The sequence below is a fragment of the Canis lupus genome, chromosome 9 (genome assembly GCF_003254725.2).
Source record: "Canis lupus dingo isolate Sandy chromosome 9, ASM325472v2, whole genome shotgun sequence".
Classification (NCBI taxonomy): Eukaryota; Metazoa; Chordata; class Mammalia; order Carnivora; family Canidae; genus Canis; species Canis lupus.
In genome coordinates, this window is record NC_064251.1 from 43,760,967 (window position 1) to 43,782,371 (window position 21,405).

Consider the following 21,405-nt stretch of genomic DNA (forward strand, 5'->3'; position numbering starts at 1 on the left):
ATAAATTTATGCAAATGAAAAAAATCATTGAAAAAATATAGAATGAATCAGTTAAACAGTTCGATTGAACACTGCCAAAGGAAAAACTAAAACTTGTGAAAGATTACGAAGAATACATTACCTATTATATAGCAGAAACACACAAATATGCACAGGAGATAATAAAAAACATTAAGAGACTTGAGGGATATAGTGAAAAAGATCAAATCCATATAAAATGAGAGTTCAAAAAAAAAATGGGAGTTCCAAAGATAACAGAAGAGAGTAAAAATTAAATAGATGAAAATTTTCTAGATTTTGTCATAATAGGGAATCTTTGGATTTAGGAAGAACACAAATCATAAGCAGGATATATAATGTGTAGTGAAATGGCAGGATGACAAAGCAGTCCTATATATAACAGAGAAAAATTGCCTAAAAGGATTAACATTGAAAACGACTTCTCAACAGCAACAACTGAAGCTAGAAGACAACAGAATGAAATTCAAAGTTTTAAGAAGAAATGTTAACCTAAAATTATAAACTGTCATTTAGTGCAAAGACTTAAAGATATTTTCAAAACACAAATTCAGTTTGCTATGAATAGATCATCACCAAAGGATGTACTTCAAGAAGAAGAAGGAACGCCTGGGTGGCTCAATGTTTGAGCATCTGCCTTCTTATCAGGGCGTGATCCTGGAGACCGGGGATCTAGTCCCATGTCGGGCTCCCTGCATGGAGCCTGCTTCTCCCTCTGCCTGTGTCTCTGCCTGTGCGTGTGTGTGTGTGTGTCTCTCATGAATAAATAAATAAAATCATAAAAAGAAAAAAAAAAAAGCAGATCTCCAATGCAAGAATTGATGAACATGTAGGGAAAACTAAGCAAATGCAGATTGCATAAAGCAATAATAATAATGTCTAGTTGGGAAGGGGATAAAATCAGACCGGGATTCTCTAAACTAGGATACACACACCTGTGGAGGTAAATGAGACTCTTGGAGTTGCAGAGGCACATCTGTTTTTTTAAGAGAGTCAGCTTCAAATTGTTCCTACCATCCTCATTATCCCATGTGACCACCACCTCCCCCTTCACAATTACCATTCTCCTGCTTTACAAAAGAAACATACTTCTTAGACCATAATTACTACTGTGGCACAATGACCCTGTGTGTAAAAAGCTTGGTCGCTAAGTAAAAGGGACAATATGAAAGTTTTTGTTTATAAAGCCCCCACCTCTTTCATCTCCCTGCTGCCAAATAATACATCAATCCTGAGAGAGAACTTCTTGAAAGTAAAGCAGAGAGCATTACTAAGAAATATTGAGACTAGCAGAATTTTCGTTCACTCAGGCAACAAATTCATACCACAGCTCTGTCTTAAAATTCAGAAGTGCGAGGGTTTTTTATGGAAACATGTATAAAATGAAGCCAGACTTTTTCTAACAGAAATTAAATTTTGACTGCTTGGTTTGCCAATAAGGACTTTTCAATCAATTCGTATGGTAGTCATTTTTTCCATAATTAGAATTAGCTGGAATCCGCAGCTACCAAGTTCTGACAAAAATAGGCAAAAGATTTAAAAATTATCAAAAAATATTGTACAAATGTTGGCGAGAATGTGAGAAGTTGGAACCCTTGTACATGGCTGATGGGAGTGTAAAATGGCGCAGCCGCTATGGAAAAGTATGGCAGTTCCTAAAATTATAATTATTTTTTGATCCAGCAGTCCCATTTCTGGGTATATACCTAAAAGAATTATAAGCAGGGACTTAAACAGATATTTGAATGCCAATGTTCATAGCACTAATTCACAATAGCCATAAGGTGGAAACTGCCCAAATGTCCATCCATGGATGCATGGATAAACAAAATGTGTATTTATATATTTTTATATATGCATATACACCATGGAATATTATTCAGGCTTTAAAGGAAATGCTGATACATATACACAAATGAGCCTTGAACACATGTGACATGAAAGAAACCAGACACAAAAGAAAAATATTGTATAATTCTATTTATATGAGGTACCTAGAATAGTCCAATTCATAGAAGGTAGTATAATGGTTACCAGTGGAGAATGGACAGTTAATGTTTTATAGGTATGGAACCTCAGATTGAGATGATGAAAAAGTTCTGGACATGGGTAATGGTGCTGGCTGCACAACAATGTGAATGTACTTAATGCCACTGAACTGTATAGTTAAAATGTTTAAAATGGTAAATTGTGTGCATATTTTACCACAATATACACTACATATGTAAAGCTGTGATGTCCCAGAAATAGAAGTTTATTCATTAGATAATTTGTCTCTTTTCTAAGTAATAATTTATTTTAGATCCTTAAAATGATTTTAATTGTAAATTTAAGGCTTCACTTCTGGACTCTCAATTCCATTCTACAGTGTCTTGATTATTGTTGCTTTACAGTAAGTTTTGAAATCAGGAAGAGTGAGTGGAGTCCTCCAACTTTGTTCCTTTTCAAGACTGGCTCTTCTGAGTCCCCTGCATTTCCATACGAATTTAATTTTTTTTAATTTTTAAAAAAGATTTTATTTATTCATGAGAGAGAGAGAGAGAGAGAGAGAGAGGCAGACACATAGGCAGAAGGAGAAGCAGGCTCTCCACAGAGAACCCCATGCGGGACTGGATCCCAGGACACCAGGATCATGCCAAGCTGAAGGCAGACGCTCGACTGCCAAGCCACTCACATATTCCATATTTTTAAAAAATTTTAAAAGATTTAAAAATCTTTATTTACTTGAGAGAACGAGTAAGAGAGGGCACAAGCAGGGTGAGGGGCAGAGGGAGAAGGGGGTGTCTGCTGGGCTCAATCCTGGGACTCTCTGGGATCATGACCTGAGCCAAAGGCAGATGCTTAGCCCACACTAAGCCACCCAGGGGCCCCTCCGTATGAATTTTAGAAACAATTTGTTAATTTCTGCAGAGGCCAGCTAAGATTTTGATAAGGATTACACTGACTCTTGTAGATCAGTTTGGGGAATTTGTCATGTTAACCATATTAAACCTTTCAATCCATGAACGTGGGATGTCACCATTTATTTAGCTCTTCTGTTCTTTCAAGGTTTTGTAATGTTCTATTACAAGTCTTGTACTTCCTTTATTAAATTTATTTCCAAGTAGTTATTTTTTATGGAATTGTCTTGATTTCATTTTCAGATTGTTCATTACTAATATATAAAAATACAATTAATTTTTGTGTATTGATACTTATCCCACAACCTGGCTGAACTCATTGATTAGTTCTAATAATTTTTTTACATAAAATTTATTATAAAATTTATTATTTGGATTTTATAATAAAGTTTAACGTTCTCTGGAAAAAACACTGTAATCCAAAAATTTTATATAAAACCTTTTCTGGTTCCCCCCCCCCGCCCCGGGGATAAAACAGAATAATGAAAAGTTTCCAGTTATTTTTTTTATTTCCAAACAGGAAAGCAGCAGGTCCCTCCTAGCACCTCAGCTGTGATTCCAATGGAAGGATTCCACTTCCACCACCAGGGCGGCCACTGCTGGGCTAATGGTGTTTGTCTCATCACAATGCAAATAATTTTCCAAAGGTGCTAAATATTGCCTCATCTCAGAAAGACAAGGAAACTGTTCAGAGCCTCCTCCCCCCTTTATAAAATCAGTCTTTCACTTACCCTTTGCTTTGGGCGGGGGAACCTGCTGGTGGATCAGCCCCGTCCTCCCTCCTCCCCAGGGCCATTTGCCTCCTACCACTTATCTGACCTCAAGTGAAGAGCTGGCAGTTCCCCCACTAAAGGAATTTCAAACATAAGGCAGCAACTGCCCAGAGATTTTTTTTCGGGTAGAAAATCCTGGTAGGGAAAGTGCTTGGCTTTGAAAGTCTTTATCTACAGATAACAAACTTGGCTGGGTGAGAGGTTTTCTGAGGAATGGTCACATTAGCAGCTGTATGCTTACACGTTCCCTGGGCAAATCCCGGCTTAGGGGCCCCACGTGCTGCTCCCCCCACCCCCACCCCCGCCAGCAAGCAGTGTTAATCAGCATGGAGTACAGCTTAGGAGGGGCGGCCTGGTCCCCAAAGCCACTGTTGGGGCTGGGCTCCTCCGGGCAAGCTGTGTGGGAGTGCTCCACCTGCCCCGGCCAGCCCTGGGCCACCAGCACTCGGGGTCCGACAGCTTCTGTCACCCCTGCCCTTCATCCTGCACACCACGAAGAACCTTCACCCTCACCTTCACCTCCTCCACCCCCTCCCGCCCCATGCCCTCCTTCCCCAGGGCTCTGTCCTTCTGTCCCACCTCCTCTCCAGGGCCCAAACCCCTGCACACCCTCAGCCTTCTCCTGTGGCAGGACCTGACACCAGGCACCGGCCCTCCCAGGTCTCGGTATCCCCACAGCCCTCACCAGGGGAGGCTGTTCATTTGTTCACACACCCCAAGCTCAGGGTCAGGAGGTGGGCTCACCAGCCTCCCTGCTCCCCCAGGCTACCAGCACACCGTTTCCCCTCCACCCTGTGAAGTTTAAGCCATGCCTCAGCCTAAGCCCACCTTCCCCGGGTTACTCCCCGGTGGTCGTCCCCACCCATCCACCCCACGCCCTGGTTCTCTGGCCCTTGACCCCATCTCCAAACACCTTCCCCCTCCTCTCCATTTCAGCCACACCTTCCCATGCACAGAATTTCTTGTGACACCAGGAATTCCAACCCTGTGCCCCCCTGTCCTCATCTCCCCGCCTTCAGGCCCACTCCCGCAGGAACTCCCACCACACCAGCCCTGCCTCCTCACATCCACTCCCTCACATCCATTCCCAGGCTGTAGCCCTCAGGCCCCCTCGGCCTCCTCCCCTACCTATTCTGGAGCACATGCTCCGTCTCATCAACCCCTCCTGTCCAATGTCTCAAAACTGCCACTCTCCCTGAACCCCAAACCCAGATTAAGTCAAGCCCTTTTTCCTGAACCAGACCCCACAGTGCAGAAAAGCACACAGCCTAGGAGCCCGGGCCCCCAGATCAATGGCCACCTACTTCGGCTGGGCCCTCTACACTGCCACCAATTTCTCTGTCCCAGTCCCCACAGGCCCACTCTGACCTCACCTTAATCCTTCCATTCTCTCCAGCAACTTGGGGGCCTTGAACCACATTTCCTGCTCTCTTCTATAATGTCAACCTCTCCCCGTGACCCAGAAACTTCCAACAGCATCTAAACAAGTGAAAGTGTCCCAGTCTCTCTCATCTGAGAAAGAAGCCCTCTGTGGGGCACATCTCCCTCAAGCTCCTGCCCCATCCTCTCCTTTCCTCCTAACCAGATGTCTGCACTCCCTGCCCTGCTGTCACCTGGCCCCTGCCTCCACATGCCACAAGTGCTCTCAGAGGGCCACTGCAGGGCCATTCGGTGCTGCTCTGACCCAAGTGATCACACACACACCGTGTTTCCATGGCATCACATTCCTGTTGTGCACCTGTGCCTCGGCGCCCTCCTCACACCACCCTTGAGGATGGAGCTCCTCCAGGACCTCTTACGGGGCCCCTCTGCTCTCAACACTTCCACTCCCATCAAACGCTGATGCCACACAAATCTACACCCCCAGACAGGTTCATCCAACTGCCTCCTAGACTTCTCCACTCAGAGGCAGCAGACACTGCTCAGTGTCAACACAGCCAGAAACAGATTACCTTTCTCTTCAACTCACTTCTCCTGTATCCCACTCCTCAGTGAATGATTCAGTTAAAGACCCATATTTGCAGAATGAATAAATCCTCCCGCATTCTTCGGGGCCAACCAAGACCTGTCCATCCTCTTACTATATCCCTGTGTTTCTTGTTTAATTGACGCTGGCTGCCTCCCAGGCAACCCCTGGGAGGCTGCGCGACCCCTCGGTTCCGACGGGACAGGGATCCTGCCGGTGTCCCCACGGCCCTGAACGCCCCGCACACGGGAGCCGCTCAGTCGGCGTTACGGGCTTGCGGTGAATGGACGAAGTGCGAGCGAAAGGGAGCGCAGCGCGCGGCGCACTCGGCGGCCGGAGGGGCGGCGGGCGGCAGCGCGGGGCACGCCAGCTCAGTCTGCACGCCGCGCGCCCAGGAGCCGGCCCACGCTGCGGGCGAGGAGCCCCGCCCCCGGCCCACGCGGCGCCCCCCGGCGGCCAATGGAAATGGCCTGCGGGGCGCCGCCTCGACACGCTATAGACGGACGAGCCAATGGGAGCGCTCGGCGACGAGCACCGCTCCCGCCGCGGCTTCGCAGCCAGCCAATGGGAGAGGCCGGCGTAGCGCTCCAGGGGGCGGAGCGGGCGGCCGGGCGCCGGGTGCCGTCGCTGGGCGGGCTCGGGCCCGCTTCCCACGTCTGCGGCCGGGGCCAGCGCGTCCTCGGCTCCTGCCCGGCGCAGCAAACGGATGATGGGGTCTCCGGGCGCCCGGCGCGGCCTGGAGTGGCTGCTGGGCCTCTACTTCCTCTCCCACATCCCCATCACGCTGCTCATGGACCTGCAGGTGGTGCTGCCGCGCGAACTCTACTCAGTCGAGGTGAGGGCGACGTCGGTCTTGACCTCCGGCCGTCGAGGTTGGGGCCCCTGCGCGCGCTGCGGTGTGCCATGGCGCTAAGACCCCCCCCCCCGGCTCTGATTCTGCCCCCCTTTCCCTCCCGCCTCTCCTTGGGCCTCGCTTAGGTCCTGCCGTGCCCCAGGCCGTCCTTACCTTCAACTCCATGTCTTGCTTGGGGTTTTCTTTGCCCCCGACGCTCACCTCAGCTGCTGGGGGCAGACGCTTTGGTCCTTTGGGAAAGTTAGTTCTTCCCTGGGCGTGCATAAGGCTCCCCGCCACCCCCCGCCCCGGTCAGTTGTCAGTATTTGACGGAAGTAGCCTGGATGAACCAACGTCTCAGTCACGCGCTGCATTTGTGTGTTCCTCGAAAGAGCCCTAATACCGTCTAATTCCAAAGAAATAGTGCGAGTAGAATTAGACCCGTACAAAGGGCATTCACAGATCGTCATTACTCCAATAGCAGGATCCAGCGGCTTCCAAAGCTCCTAAGTAACTTAAAGACATCTTTTTAAAGTAGCCTTTTTTGTTAGGTTTGAACAAGAATGATCACCTGAATAGAGAGGCGAAAAGCTCCTTTTCCTGGTTGTTGATGAGTATTCTTTACCCCAAACTTTGCTTTAATGCTTTTCATCCCTTCAGAGCTACCGTTTTATTTTCCCTGGTCTTTTCATGTCAGGACCCCGAACGTCCTTCCACGGAATCCCTGTCCTCAGTTCTGTGCTCCTCCAAAATGCAGAACTGCGAGCAAGACTGAGCTGTCTACTTAAAAACTTGATTTTGCCTGTTTTTCTTTAGCTTTCTCTCTGTAGAGCAGGAGTTCTTCAATCAAAAGTCCATGAACCCCCGATGGAGTATATGCGAAACTGTGCCTTATATTTTCTGGGAGGAGAGTCTGTAGCGTCCATTAACTTTTCTACCGGTCTGACCCTCCCAGAAATGCCACTGCTCAAGAGTACCCCACGCCATAGTCTTTTTGTTTGCTTCTCGATCCAAGCATGACTGGGAAGACCTCTGACTTACCTTTTCTTGGGAAAAATGTAGTAGTGTGTGACAAGAGCATGGGACTCTGCAGGTGCAGCCTGGGGACCTGGTTCTTTCAAGAACTGCTATGGTATTGTGGGCAAGTCAGGGCTCTGTAGCCTCACCAGCCAAGTAAGAGAGCTGGGTTACAAGGTCAGACATGCAAGGCCCATGCAAGTTTCCTGGTGCCACTGTAACAAAATGCCAGAAACACAGTGGCTTAAAACATTTGTTCCCTCCCTTTGGCGGTCAGGAGTGCAGAACGAATCTTGCACGGCTGGTTCCTTGAAGGTTCTTCGGTAGAATCTGTTCCTCGCCTCTTGCAGTTGGTGGTGGCTGCCAGCGTTCCCTGGCTTGCGGCCATATCACTAAGTCTCTGCTTCTGTCATCAGTTTGCTGCCTTTTTCTCTATAATCCAGTCTCTTTTATAGAGGTACACTCAATCTAGAGGAACACTTAGGACTACACTTAGAGTCAACCAGGTGGCCAGCATAACCTCCCCATCTCAAGACCCTTAAACGCATCTGCAAAGTCTCTCCTGCTATATAAGGTTACTGGCAGATTCCAGGGATGAGGACGGGATATCTCTGGGGACCATCATTCAGCCTGCGGCGTAAGCCCAGGTAGCACATACCCTTTCTCAGCAGGTCGCCACAGCTCCACACCCTCCACACCCTCCACACCAGCCATTAGTTGCCAGGAAGAAAGGAGAGCCTTGTCTGGCTTACAGAGGCTGCATGGCCAGCAAAACTCAGGCAGGCCGCCTGTTTACAGTCTTCAGTGTTACAAATCCTTTTAATACTGGGCACCTGGCACGCCTGGGTGGCTCAGCGGTTTAGCGCCTGCCTTTGGCCCAGGGCGCGATCCTGGAGACCTGGGATCGAGTCCCCACATCGGGCTCCCTGCATGGAGCCTGCTTCTCTCTGCCTGTGTCTCTGCCTCTCTCTCTGTGTCTCTGATGAATAAATAAATAAAATCTTAAAAAAAAAATACTGTGCAATGTTACTCCAGGTATTCCAGCTGGCACTTTATCTTTTCTGAATGTCCCAATTCCTATAGGTCCTTGCTCGCCACTCACAAAATATAATTAAAATGTGTCCAGCATCATAAAGACCCCTTTAAGCTTATATATTTGATTTGTTTAAGTTTTATCACCTTTATTAATGTTGACTTATTATTAAAAGGTGAAGGGCCATTGCAAGCAGGATCTGGCCAGAAATTGTGTGCGTGTGTGTGGGTATCTGATGCTGTTTGAAGGTGTTAGCAACACAGAGGCATTCTATTTTGGAAGGGCTGTCTCTTCACTCTTGTTGCTTTGGAGTAGAGATTTATGGTTTTGTTGTTTCTTTGTGGGTAAATAATAAAATCCTTGAGTTATTATCAGACTCTTTCAAAAAATGCCAAATCTTAACATCTGTTGTGTTTTTCTTCCCTGAATAGAATGAATTTCCCTAGAACTAAAAAGTTTATGGAGATCCAGTAATGGTTTGGCTAAAATTTGCCAGTTAAACATCTTCCTTGGTTTGAACCGATCAACACTGGGAAGAACTCTTACTATGAAACAGTAAGAATTTTAGTTTTACTTAGAACATGGAGAGGATGGGGAAGCATTTTGTAGTATCATTTGCAGCTGGGCAGCATTGCATCTCTTAAAGACAGGTGAGCATCTATGTGTGAAATCAGTCTGTGCTTTTTCTTTCTTTTTTTTCTTTTCCCATAGATAGAGCATAAGTGGGGAGGGGCAGAGGAAGAGAATCTTAAGCAGGCTCCACACCCATTGAGGAGTCCAATTCGGGGCTCGATCTTACAACCCTGAGATCATAACCTGAGCCAAAGTCAAGAGTTGGACACTTAACCAACTGAGCCACCCAGGCGCCCCTCTGCCCTCATTCCAAGGTAGAAAAGTGCAAGATTGTTTAGTAGCAACTCTTGGTTTAGAAATCCTTGTGCATAGGGCCAGGTACATAAGTTGCATGGATAACAGTGGTAAGTTAAGTCAGATGTGAGTCCGGTATAATCCTTTTCTTGGATCTTACCTAATAAGGATACTTATGAAAGACCAGTTGCATGTTGAGATTTTTTTTTTTAAGATTTTACTTATTTATTCATGAGAGACAGGCAGCGGGAGAAGCAGGCTTCCCACGGGGAGCCCAATGTGGGACTCGATCCCAGGACCCCGGGATCACAACCTGAGCCAAAGCCAGATACTCAACCACTGAGCCACCCAAGTGCCCCTACTTGCTGAGATTTTAATAGGATGAAATTTGCATTTCTCTGAATATGTGTTATTTACGTTCCATTAAGTAATCATAACATTTCCTGTGTGCGTGCCATTGTTGTAAAGACCATGTACATTAATTCATTTTATCTTACCAATAGTGAGAGGTAAGTACCGTAACAAGTTCAGTGAGATTAAGTTCTTTGCTCAGAGCCAAGAATTGCAGCCCCTAGGTCCCATACTCTTCATTTGGCGAGGGACCTGTGATTTGCCTTCCATCTGCCCTTGATCCATGCCCTGTTCTGGCTTCATGTGGCTATTATGTGACTGTGGGCAGGTGTTTGGATCATAATTGATTACTACAAGAGCTAGCTGATTAGATTAAGTTTTACTAATTTTTTTTTTTTTTTTTAAAGATTTTATTTGGGCAGCCCGGGTGGCTCAGCGGGTTTAGCGCCACCTTCAGCCCCAGGGTGTGATCCTGGAGACCCGGGATCGAATCCCACATCGGGCTCCCGGTGCATGGAGCCTGCTTCTCCTTCTGCCTGTGTCTCTGCCTCTCTCTCTGTGTGACTATCATAAATAAATAAAAATTAAAAAAAAAAAAAACTAAAAAGTTATATTTAAAAAAAAAAGATTTTATTTATTTATTTATGAGACAGAGAGAAGCAGAGACACAGGCAGAGGGAGAAGCAGGCTCCATGCAGGGAGCCCGATATGGGACTTGATCTTGGAACTCCAGGATCATGCCCTGAGCTGAAGGCAGACTCTCAACCCCTGAGCCACCCAGGCATCCCAAATTTTACTAATTTCATCTTGCAGCCCTTAGAAGTGACCATGCTGTTAGAGCTGTCCAGATTTATGAAATAGGTAGATCTGAGCAGTTGTATACAAATTGAATAGAAAATGAAATTCAAACAAACCAGAATGCCTTTTAAATTCTAGGGTAAATCTTCAAAGCAGGTCATTCCCACCAATATTTCTTTAAGAAAATCTAGAAAGCGAGAAAGGATCTTAACCATTTGGTTCAAGTTGCTTGTTTTACAGATGATGAAACAGAGTCCAGGAGAGTTGCAGGGACTTAACCTTTATGAGTATTTTCTACCCCATTACTTCCCCTAAAAAGTGCCTAGAAGGAAGCTAAGGATATGGCCGTGGATTTCAATTTCAGATCAAGTACAAATTTGATTATCACTTGGTCAGTAAACTGGCTATCTAGCCAGAGCCTTTCTGAAATTAATATCGTGCTAACAGAATGTTTGTTTCTGGATATTTGCTTAAAGCTTACTTTCAGCAGTGGGGCCTCTATTTCACAATAGTGAGCCTTTATCTTTTGATTAAAAATTAACAGGAAAAATTATCTTTGGGTTTTCCATTGCAAGCTAAATTCTTAACATTGGAAGTTACCTTTATTTATCATAATATCGAGACACATACTTGGCTTTGGAGGCAGGTATGTTAAGACAGGATGTGCAATGCCACAATCTGCAGTAGTCCGTATAGTGTGGGGAACCCTACGCTTTGGACCATTAGAAAGGGCTCAGAATGGGCAATCTCAGACCTTCCTGCTGCTTTTGTCTGCCAGGAGCCACGTCCTCACGGATCTGCATCTTGTGATTTAACAGTGTAATTAGTAGGAGGGTGGGCCCCAAGCTGGAACTAAGACTGCTGACCCTCCTGCCAGTGACATGGCCTAGCAGCTCTGTAATTTGTGGTTTGGACAGTTTGTTCTACAAATATCCCACTGGGCTCCTAAAAGAAAACTTCAGAACTATGGTAGTTAAGAATGAGGAGGAGCAAAAAAAAAAAAAAAAAAAAAAAAAGAATGAGGAGGAGCTTGAGATTTAGGGATTAAATTGTCTAAAATTGCATCTTTATAGAGGTCAGATCTCCCTTCCAACCCCACTCCCTACATACACGCGCGCGCGCGCGCGCAAGACAAACTCAGTTCATTTCTGTATGTGAGGCCATCTGGCCCTCGGAGCTTTATGTGCAGCCGCTGTTGTTCAAGGCCAGATGGCAGGATGCTTCTCACAACTGTGCTTTACCAAGAATGAGTGTTGACAGATACGGGCCTCTGTGTGTTCATTCCGCAAACTAAGAAGCTACCAATGCTAGGCATTGTTGCTCTTGGTAGTGGGCACCACCCCGGGATATGTGTTGTCACCGAGTCATGGTGCCAGCTAGCACGGGTCACTGTCAGAGCTGGGGAAAGCGGCCCGGAGGAGGGAAGACTGGAGTCAGAGCTGGTGAGTTTCTGTGAAGTGACCATCTAGGCTGCCCTGGGGCTGAGTAATGGTCTCCTCCCGCGGGGTGGAGCTGCTAGCATGTCACGCCAGGCGGCTGTACTCAGCATGATCTTTCTGTCTCCTCAGTTGACAAACCTGCTGAAGTGGTACACTACGGAGTTCAAAGACCCTCTGCTGCAGGCTCCTCCGACGTGGTTTAAGTCCTTCCTGTTTTGCGAGCTTGTGTTCCAGCTGCCTTTCTTTCCCATGGCAACATATGCCTTCTTAAGAGGTTGGTGACTGGTGGGGAAATCACATTTTTGCCCTGAAGTTAGGTCCCAGGAGTCTTTTGGGAAAGTGTCTCAGAGAAGGGGAGTGGTCTGTGTCATTGGTGTGAGGGTGACCCTGGCTGGGGTGGGAACGGCCTGGAGAGATCTCGGGCAGGGACGTGGATGCGGCTCCAGCTGGAGCCTGCTCAGCTGGGCTGTACAGCTGCCTCAGTCAACTGGAAATCTCTCGTACACCCAAGGCTGCTTACAGATTGAACCTGTCGCTTTTGGGGGGGGGGGGGGGCGGGTATTTTTACTTTATGCCCCTGCAGAATTTTTTTCTTATCATTGGCTTTTCTGATGTGGGTAGCACCACACTGGCTTTTAAGCAGAAGCATCAAGCTCACCCCTCAAGGGCATAACTTCTCATTTGTTCTCACAGTGTTCCCCTGTGACTACTGCTTCTAGAAAGACGGTGGCCATGTTCCTGTCCGTGATCACTAAGCTCCTACAGCGTATTTCCCCTCGGAGTCCCCAACTCCATGTCTTGGCAGAATCTGTTGGTCTTCTCACCTGTAGATAATTACTTAGCAGATGCTGTCGGCACCCCCTCCCCACCCCACTAAATCGTCATGGCCATTTTACTGCCCTAGAGTTTTTCCTGCAGTAAATTCTGACCCCCGCCCTTGGTTCTCTGGCACTCAGTGTGCTAGAGCCCCAACCCTGTGCTCGGCAGTATTATAACACTTCCAGTTTTCCGTGTGTTTGCACTTAGAAGGGAGGTGGAAGCGTTCAGCTGAAGGGAGCAGAGGTGGGGAATATTGCGCCCCTGGAGTCACAAACAGACCTAATGCTTCTCTCTTCCTCCCACTTTAGGAGGCTGCAGGTGGATCCGCACCCCTGCAATCATTTACTCCGTTCACACCATGACCACTCTAATTCCAATTCTCTCCACGCTTCTATTTGAGGATTTCTCCAAAGCCAGTGGCTTCAAAGGACAAGGACCTAAGACTTTCCGTGAACGACTAACCCTCGTATCTGTCTATGCCCCCTACCTTCTCATCCCTCTTATGCTTCTGCTTTTCATGTTGCGGAGCCCCTACTACAAGTATGAGGAGAAAAGAAAGAAAAAATGAAATAATGACTGGCCCAGCAGGGAGATGCCCAGAGGGCAGTTTCCTGTTGGACCCAGTCTGAGGAAAACCTCTCAGAACCCATGTCTTCAGCAGCATTTGAAACATACCAGCAACACATAAGAGCAAGACTCTGGCAGGAGCCAGAGTCAAAACCTCCCTTTCTGAGGATACTGGCGAACACAGACCAGTCACCTGAGCACGGACACAGGGGTGTGGGCTAGGCTATCCGGAAGTGGTGCCAAATACCTCATCATGTGCCCAAGTTCCATTGTGAGCATGACCAGACCAGATACTGGATAAACTTCCAAGAAATGTGGCCTGCTTGGCATGTTCATGAGTCACTTGACCCATAAGGCACATGTGATTAAACCCTTAATTCCTGATTCTCTACAGCATATCCTCTATCAGTGAAATGAAGGGTGGCATGTTTCAGGCCATTTTTAAGTTTGATTTATGCCTCTTTTAATATTAAAAACTATCATGGGGTTGGTTGGTTTTATTTTATTTTTTTTTTGCCTCCACCCTTGGTTGGGGAAAAGGTTCTGCAAGAGGTTCAAACTTGGTTTTACTCAAGGGTCAGGTTCGGCCTGACTTTCAGAAATGGGTTAAGCTGGAAAGTTTTGTTTCTGTCTCAAACAGGTCATCCCAGAAAAGATTTTTTTTTTTTTTAAATCTCCTAATTCATCCTCTTTCCAAACCTTAGTCTTGTTTTTACAGACCACCTGACATAAGTCCCTTCACTCTGAGGTCTGGTGTCTCAAACCTGATGTGGAAGTGCGCTTCCTATTGGATCACTTCACCCTTCCTTATACTTTCATCATCCTTCCTAGCTTGTTCACCAAGTGGCTTGGAACACCACTTCATTGGTGTTCCTTAGCTTTCTTTAAATTTATACTCACGGCCAACTCAAAAAATCAAACACTTGTGAACACACATGGAAAATAGTAACTGGTCCTGTTTGGTTGCCCTTTTTTGTCTGTTTTGCTCACAAGCCATACTGGTCTGATTGTTGGGAGTATCATCTGACTCATATGTCTGGTCCAAATAAAGGTACCTGCTGACCACTGCCTGGTTTGTTTTATGGACTATGAAGGGGCTAACATGCAGGATTCTTTCAAGGTGTTAAATATACACTTCAAGGGCACCAGGAAAAGAGATAGATCAAGCCATTTGAAAACAATAATTTATTGCTCTTCCTTTCCAAAGCTATGTGAATTTACAAAAAAAGAAGAAAAAGAAAAAAGGATCAGAGTGTACAGACTGCTCAGTTCAGGCTAAGAATGCCAAGAAGTGAGAGCCTGGACCACCATGGCTACTAGGTGTTCACCAGCAGATGCACATGGCCATCTGCAATAAGCTCCCCCATATTGGTTTACTGCCTTCAAAGATGCTGTGTTCCTTACACACCATCTCTCAGGACAAACGTGGGTCATTAGTCAAGTCACTGGAACGGCACAGAGGTTTTTTGGGTTTTGTTTTGTTTTTTTGCCCTCCTGCTATAAAATGAAACTTTCAGTTCATTTCTGAAAAATAAATTGGTCAATAAATTCATTTTGTTCTGCTTCTACTTTACACAAAGCTTCATATTCAACCCGATACCTGAAAAACAAAATTGTGAGAAGCCCTAAGAATGGATGAAATCAACCATGGATTTAATTCTACAGAAAAATATAACTGATTTGAACAATGTCAAGACATGGTGTGAGTTCACAGTGATGTTAGGATAAGAAAGAACAAAGGAAAAAAAAAAAAAAGAAGAACAAAGAGGCAAAGCCCAACCTAGGGCCACCCTTAAGAAGTCTCCAGCCCTGCCCAAGAGGTTCTTTCCTTTCAGAGAACCAGCCAACTCCACAGACAATTGCTACCTGAGCTTTCAAGCTCTCAAACTAGTAGAGGTGGTTTTTTACTAACAAATTTTCTATTCTCATCAAATGTAATTTTATTTTTTAAATCTTCAAATCAGGATGACAAATGAGATACTATTCTGGGAGGACAATGATGAAAGGTAAGAGGTGACCAATCATGAAGGAAAAGTAGAATTGCAGTTGAGTAAAGAACTTGCTTTATACATCATAACTTCTTACCTTTCAAGCTGCATTTTCTTTTCTGCTATTAGTGCTTGGAGTTGCTGCTGTTGGGCTTCTCTTTGTTTTGCTATAGATTTGAGCAAGTTCCGAGCACCAATGGCCTAGAAAAACAGTATTATCAAAGGTCATGGCTTCATTAATATCATCTTCAGCATTAAGTCCTCGGCCAAGGAAGGGCCACTTGACTATCTCAGCCCCCAGCCAGCAAGACAGTCAAGCCCCAGAGCTTCGGGAATGAGGAGGAATGACTGATCCCAAAGTGCCTGATAAGACCCAGGCTGCAGTCTCCGGGGCATGTCTACAAGTATCCCTGAGTCTGGCACACAAGTGGTCAGTGGCCCATTTGGTGTGCCATTTTGCCTTGTGTCCTTTGCCAAGTCCTCGGTACCACGTATGCCTTCATTGCTTCAACTTACAAAATAAGCATAAAACCAACTATCTCAGTGTTGTGAAGATTAAAGAAAAGAATAACAAAGTGTACTAGCATGTAAGAGTTCAATAAGAGGGTAACTGGACTTGTTACTTAAAATCCTGTTATAAATAAATAAAAATCCCACAGCCCCCACCCCACCTCCAAGAAAAAGTCAAGATGGTAGGAGGAGAAGCCAGTGAACCATGTCCCAGGCCAAGATTTAGAAGACATGCTGATCTTACCTTCATCTTTTCATTTTCTGCTTCTTTTGCAAGTTGGTCAACAAGCTCAATTAAACCACCAACTATTTTCTGAAACTGGCCAATTTCTTTTAAGGAAAGAACAGAAAATAAAATGTTTTATTTTCTCCATGTGTTCCCCTGTGGCAAGAGGGCAGGGCTAACTGCCCCTTCTAACTTGTGTCAAAACAGTTTGGTGCCTGTTGGCCTAAAGTCTTCTGCCCTTGATCTAAATCCAGAGACGGGTGCTCAGGTACCCAGGACTGGACCAGGGTGTACTTGGACCTTGAGTCCCACCTGAGCCAGCCAGTGACTGTTAACCTCAGGTAGGAGGCTCCTGATGGGCCCATCCTCTGCATAGACTCCATCCCACTTTCCCAGGAGTGATGGGAAGCACAAAGGGCCATGTTCACAATAGGACTGACTGAGGACATGAACAGAGCCTCTTGCCTAGCCACAGATAAAGCACTAGATTTCAGTTCATGGTAGTTGGAGGGGGTGGGGGGAGGGTTGCCAACTGTGACCAGAGCTAATAACTCAAAGCATTTAAGTGCCTAATCTCCCATTTGCTTTTTTCAATGTCCTTGGGTGTGGTGGGATCTCATTCTACTGAGATCCTGAACTAGGACCCAGGAAGAAAGGACAATATGCAGTGAGAAAACTGGCAGTGGAGCTCATGCTGCCTTTCACCAGTCGAGCTCTCTACAGACTACGGAGTGCCCAGAAGGCTCAGAAATCCCTGCTCTTCAACCAACAACAGAAATCCCTGCTTCAGCTAGAGCTGCTCTGTATTCACTGCCACTGGGCTTGCTTGCCTGGATATCAACCAAAAAAAATGACTTCGTTGAGTCTGTTGAGCCTCCAAGAAATCCAATCATGAGTACATAACTATTTCCCCACCCCAAGCCAGCCACAGTTCTGCCCCCCATGAAGTTCAAGGTTTCTGAGCAAAAAAATCAAGGATGAGATACCCTCTCTCCATTTCACCATTGGTTTTCATTGGTGCTCTGTGTCTGACTACATGAGAACATTAGCAAGGAGACAAGGCGATTGGTTTCTGGGAATTCACAAAGGCCTGACACAACTTCCAGGGAGCCACTAGCTCCATTCTGGCAGAGACAAGAACTGCGAGTGGGGGTGGGGCCAGCCAGAACAGCTCCGAGCCAAGTGGCACCATGTCTCCCTGAGTGACACTCACTGTCCACAAAGTCCTTGCACTCCTCCTTGAGCTCTATGGTCTGCTGGGTGACCTCAGGGTCCAACACGCGCAGCTTGTTCAGTTCATCAAAGTGCAGCCCTGCTTCACCCAGGATGTCCTTGGCCATAGCTGTGAAGAAACCAGCCTCAGTCCCTGATCACTTCCCAGCCACCCTAGGAAATGCCTGCATCCAGCCCAGGCCCACTCCCACTCCCAGACACCAGTGCCAAAAACCCAGATTTTCCTCCAAAGGCTCCCCTTCCCTCTGCCTCCATCTCTCTGAGCCTCACCTGTTTCCCTTCCGGCTTCCCTAGAGAAGAGAAGCTCTGTGATAGTGGCAGCCAGGAGGAAGTGTCATAGGAGCAAGGGTCAGGAAAGAATAAAGTCCAGGTGGCTTGTCACTGGCATCGTTCATTCAACACACATTTCTTGAGTGCCTACTACATGCCAACACTGCTAGATGCTGGGGGTACAAAGATGAGCGCAACATGGTGCCCGCCCGGGAGGAGTACATAGTTTAGCTGGAGGAAGACAGACATGGAAACTGAGAAAGTATACTGTGTTAAGTGCTTTTACAGAAATATCACTGTTGCAGGAGAACAGAACAGTTAACAAGGTGAGGGAGTAACATTTGAACTAAATTCTGAGAAGCCATAAGCATATTTATCCCCAATTATGTACCCAAAAAGACGTGAAAGATCTTTTCCAGCACAGTACTAGCATAACACCAAAAGCAAGTAAAAGAGGAAATCTGCGTGAATTAAAAATCAGAGTTAAAAAATAAGCCAGGAATAAGAACATTACCCACAATGTATGCCACAGGCTATGGCATGCTGGCCTGCACTAGAACCAAGGTCCGTTCCATCTCTTTATAGCAGAAAACACAAAAAGGAATGAAATATCAGCAAGAACGTATCAAGTGAGGAGGCTACGGAAAGGCTTTCCAAGCAGAGAAAACAGCCTGGACAAGAACGTGAAGTCACCAAACAGGCTAGATCTAAAAGTTGAAAGCGCCGAGGGCAGAGCTGAAAAAGTCGGCTGGAGCCAGACCAGGAAGACCCTGTGTGCCCAGCTAAGGAGTCTGGATTTCTTTCTGTAGGCAGGAGAACCGGCAGATTTATCTTTTCCCTTCCCAGGCCACCCTGCATCCCTGGTCCAAAAGATGCCTCCATTCTGGGAAGAAAACACTGAAAACTCACATTCATCCTGGCAAACACACACACACACACACACTATATATATATATATTTAGGTTTTATTTATTCACAAGAGACACAGAGAGACAGAGACACAGGCAGAGGGAGAAGCAGGCTTCCTGAGGGGAACCTGATGCGGGACTCGATCCCAGGACCCTGGGATCACCACCCAAGCCAACGGCAGATGCCCAACCACTGAGTCACCCAGGCGTCCCCAATGCACACAAATTAAAAAGCACACTCCCTGTCCAAAAAGGGAGGCAATTCCCAAACGCCAGGTGTTCCAAGGGCTACCACCAGCTGGCCCTGCGCCAGCACTTTCCTCTGCTCTCACCTTCCCTAGTTATTTTCCTTCCAGCTTCCTGAGAGAAGTTCTGTTCCACATGGGGTTGTTATGGGAGTAACTTCCCAGAGCAAGTAGACCATAGGAGGAGCAGTGGTTAAAAAAGAATTGTGTCCCGTGGCTGCCAGAACTGATTTTCAAGACAGCCAAAAATCCAGATTTATATATGAAATCTGATATTTATTTATTTATTTATTTATTTATTTATTTATTTATTTATTTATTTTTGAAATCTGATTTTTAAAGGTAAATACTGAATTCAAAACTTTAAAGGAAAAACCACATCCAACACTGTGGGCCAACTAATGCATGTCTATAGATTGTGTATGACTGGGACACAGAGTCTCTGGCCTACTGGAATCCACTGAAGGAAATAGGCTAGCATCTGAAACATTTTAATCATCTCAAGCTTCCTTTTAATTGGGCTTTTTTTTAAATATAACACACAGTAATATATTAATTTCAGGTGTACAATATAAAGATTCAACAATTCTATATTCTCAGTGTGCATCAGGATAAGTGTATTCTTTTTTAATAAATTTATTTTTTTATTGGTGTTCAATTAATTGGGCTTTTTAAAAAAAGATCTGCCTTCCTGGGACCTGCCTGAGTGGCTCAGTGGTTGAGCGTCTGCCTTCAGCTCAGCTCGTGATCCCAGGCTCTCGGGATCGAGTCCCACATCGGGCTCCCCTGCAGGGAGCCTGCTTCTCCCTCTGCCTATATCTCTGCCTCTCTCTGTCTCTCATGAATAAATAAATTAAATCTTTTATTAAAAATCTGCCTTCCTGTTGTTCTATTACATTTACACACAGAGTTTGAGCATTTAACACCTACCAGGTGATTAATCAGACCAACTGCTCTAGAAAGCTTCCAGTAATCTTAGGTAGCAAATATCTACCTCCACTTCCACTCCCTGCCCTGAGAGGATGCATTTATTCAGAAACACCTACTGAGTCCCTGCTCTGCAGACAGAGTGGTGAAGAAAATGCTTTAGTTTCTGATCTCTGGACAGACAGTAAACAACCACAAACTGTGAGGACAGTATGAGGAAAAGCACACGGTGCCATATGAAGCTGCAGCAAGAGGACAGAATTCATATGGGGCAGGGAATGTCTCAACAAAAGCTTCTGAAAACATGACACTTAAGCTGAGACCTAAAGAATGTCCAAAAGTTTGCCAAGTGAAGCAGGGAGGAGGCATTCCAGGCAGAAGGAAAAGCATGTGTCAAAATCTTGAGGCTAAAAGAAATGTAATGCATTCCAGGAACCATAAGGCTAAAACCCAGTGAACAAGGGGGCATGTGGAAGAGGTAACTCTAGATGAGGAGGCCTGAGCGTTCATGGAGAGCTCTGAAAGCCACAGTTATGAACGTGGGTTTTATCATAAGGGTAGTGGGCAGCCAGCAAATTCTCAGCAGGAAAGGCAGACATATGTGTCTTTTACAACCATCACTCTGACCCAGGGTGGAGGAGGGAACAAGAGAGTGGGGCTACACATACCTTGTTCATCGCTGTAACCCTAGCATCTAGCAGGGTGCCTGCACTCAGTAAATGTCTGTGGAATGAATGACTGGAAACAGAAAAGGCTATTACAGTACCCAAGGCTTGGAAGAAAAGCGTCCCCATTTGCGATGTTACATAAGCTGATGTAATTAGTAAAGCCCCGACTGAATGTAGGAGTCTGGGATGAGGGAAGGAAAGAGGCAGGCAAGATTCCCCTGTATCTGGCTCGAGCGCCAACTTTTAAGTTCGGTGGGCAGAGCTGAATGAGACGGATAAGACCGGATAAGGAGGGCAGGGAGAGGGTTCACAGCCGACTATCAGATTCCCTCCCAACTCCCACCACACGTGCGTGTCTGAGCATCTGAGGAACACCGGGCACCAGAGCCGCGCGGGGCTCCCCGAAGACGGCGGCGGCGGCGACACTCTCCGCCTCCCTGGCTCTCCCAGACCCATTCCCGGCCCCGCCGGCAGGCGCCATTCGCGGGATAGTCGGCAAGGGGCGCCGGGCACACAGGTAGGAAGACCTGGGTGATGGAGCTGGCTGTCCACACTACGGAAACGCCTCGAACTTCTGGGCCGCGGTTTCGTCACAGGGCCGCTGCGAGCATCCACGCAAAGCTCCAGGCCCCAGCTGGAGTCTCACCGCTCGCAAAGACGCGCGCGGAATCCCCACGTTTCTTTCCGCCTGTCAGGTTCAGTCGCCCCGGGTCCGCCCGCGTCCCCCGGCCCGGAGTCGCTGCCTACCTGGCAACCCCGTAGCGGCGGCGCGCTACCGCCCGAGCTGTTTCCTGCAGGCAGCCTCTCTCCCCGGGCAGCAGCAGCCGGTGCCTCGCCCGCCGGCCTCAGCCGCTGCCACGGCTACTGTTTACCCGTAACGTCATTACCTGACTGCGGAAGTACTTACCCCGCCCAACCCGCAGAGCCTGCTGGGAAACGGGCCTGCGGGGAGGGACGACTGCCTACAAGATCCAGAGGCCTTTGCGGCGGAAAGGCTGCCGGAAGTAGCCGAACGCCAACAGCGGAATTCTCCCAGGGGCCCCTCCCTCT

At 46.8% G+C, this 21,405-nt stretch overlaps 2 protein-coding genes across 4 annotated transcripts; one reads left to right on the top strand and one right to left on the bottom strand.

Moving 5' to 3' along the window:
• Positions 1-6,263: 6,263 nt before the first annotated feature.
• On the top strand, positions 6,264-14,445 carry TMEM97 (transmembrane protein 97). Its single transcript, XM_025476424.3, has 3 exons — positions 6,264-6,492; positions 12,124-12,268; positions 13,122-14,445. The coding sequence occupies exons 1-3, from the start codon at positions 6,364-6,366 to the stop codon at positions 13,379-13,381; spliced, it is 534 nt and encodes a 177-aa protein (XP_025332209.1). The 5' UTR covers positions 6,264-6,363; the 3' UTR covers positions 13,382-14,445.
• Positions 14,446-14,550: 105 nt separating this feature from the next.
• Positions 14,551-21,264, bottom strand: IFT20 (intraflagellar transport 20). Of its 3 annotated transcripts, none has more exons than XM_025476425.3 (6): positions 21,103-21,262; positions 17,608-17,838; positions 17,318-17,446; positions 16,123-16,208; positions 15,466-15,569; positions 14,551-14,980 (listed from the first exon to the last, which is right to left on the bottom strand). In XM_025476425.3, the coding sequence occupies exons 3-6, from the start codon at positions 17,442-17,444 to the stop codon at positions 14,899-14,901; spliced, it is 399 nt and encodes a 132-aa protein (XP_025332210.1). In that variant the 5' UTR covers positions 17,445-17,446; positions 17,608-17,838; positions 21,103-21,262; the 3' UTR covers positions 14,551-14,898. The 3 variants fall into 3 exon arrangements, with proteins under 3 accessions (XP_025332210.1, XP_035577424.1, XP_025332211.1); XM_035721531.2 differs by having other exon boundaries at positions 17,608-17,643; positions 21,103-21,259; XM_025476426.3 differs by lacking the exon at positions 17,608-17,838 and having other exon boundaries at positions 21,103-21,264.
• Between the last annotated feature and the right edge of the window lie 141 nt (positions 21,265-21,405).

Excerpts from the sequence above, each read along its gene's own strand:
- IFT20 (XM_025476426.3), bottom strand. The coding sequence starts at position 17,444 with ATGGCCAAGGACATCCTGGGTGAAGCAGGGCTGCACTTTGATGAACTG. Across the intron at positions 16,209-17,317 it reads GTGCAAGGACTTTGTGGACA|AAATTGGCCAGTTTCAGAAA; the intron begins GTGAGTGTCACT and ends TTTCCTTAAAAG. Across the intron at positions 15,570-16,122 it reads CAGAAAATGAAAAGATGAAG|GCCATTGGTGCTCGGAACTT; the intron begins GTAAGATCAGCA and ends CTGTTTTTCTAG.
- TMEM97 (XM_025476424.3), top strand. The coding sequence starts at position 6,364 with ATGATGGGGTCTCCGGGCGCCCGGCGCGGCCTGGAGTGGCTGCTGGGC. Across the intron at positions 6,493-12,123 it reads GCGAACTCTACTCAGTCGAG|TTGACAAACCTGCTGAAGTG; the intron begins GTGAGGGCGACG and ends CTGTCTCCTCAG. Across the intron at positions 12,269-13,121 it reads AACATATGCCTTCTTAAGAG|GAGGCTGCAGGTGGATCCGC; the intron begins GTTGGTGACTGG and ends CTCCCACTTTAG.